The following is an 866-nucleotide window of genomic DNA, read 5'->3' on the forward strand; positions in this document are numbered from 1 at the left end:
AGAGAGACAACATGAACAGAGCGGAGAGCAACAGCAGCAGCAGCGCAGCAACAGAAGCACTCTCCCGCTACCGCTGCTACCGCTGCTGCCGCTGCTACCGCTGCTGCCGCTGCTACCGCTGCTGCTGCTGCTGCTACTGTCGCTGCTTCGCTACCGCATCTGCTGCTGCTGCCACTGCTGCTGCTGCTGCTGCTGCTGCTGCACCTGCATTTGTATGGCGAACTGGGTGGCCTTTTGCTTTGCTGCAGCAACTCCGAACTTCTTGACGGGAAAGGGTTTGCTGCTTCTTTTGTTGTTTTCGAAAAATAAAACTTCCCAAGACTCATTTAGCTTCTCGAAAAACATGCAAGGAGCAGCAGCAGCAAAGTAGTCTGCTGCTACGCTCACCCGCTTCGGCCGCAGCAGGTGCGCGGGCCGATACCTGCAGCAAACCAATAAATAAATAAATAAATAAATAAATAAATAAATAAATAAATAAATAATTATTTTATTCGTGTGAATGGTCTTTTGTGCGGAATATTCCGCATCTGCAGCGAGAAACCGGATGCTGCTGCTGCTGCTGCGTGGAGGCTCGCACGCACTGCAGCAGCAGCAGCAGCAGCAGGAGACGCGAAAATTGAGAAGCAGATTGATTCATTACTAGGTAGAAGGAAACTGCATGATGCAATGTGCTCGCCGCTGCAGCAGCAGCAGCAGCAGCAGCAATGCCGATACGCAGCAGCAGCAGCAGCAGCAGCAATGCCGATACGCAGCAGCAGCAGCACACAGCAAGAGCAGCACCGGCACGCAGCACCAGCAGGGCCTGCAGCGGCAATAGCGCCAGCAAAGCAGCAGCAGCAGCAGCAGCAGCAGCAGCAGCAGCAGCA

At 53.9% G+C, this 866-nt stretch overlaps 1 protein-coding gene across 1 annotated transcript; it reads right to left on the reverse strand.

Annotated features, from left to right (window-relative positions):
* Window positions 1–150: 150 nt before the first annotated feature.
* On the reverse strand, window positions 151–421 carry ETH_00042305 (uncharacterized protein; the record flags this gene model as incomplete). The annotated part of the gene is made up of 1 exon (XM_013376093.1): window positions 151–421. A coding segment is annotated over one exon (271 nt), but the record flags the coding sequence as incomplete, so codon positions are not given.
* Between the last annotated feature and the right edge of the window lie 445 nt (window positions 422–866).

Source organism: Eimeria tenella, genomic scaffold, assembly GCF_000499545.2.
Source record: "Eimeria tenella Houghton genomic scaffold, Eth_scaff3122, whole genome shotgun sequence".
Lineage (NCBI taxonomy): Eukaryota > Apicomplexa > Conoidasida > Eucoccidiorida > Eimeriidae > Eimeria > Eimeria tenella.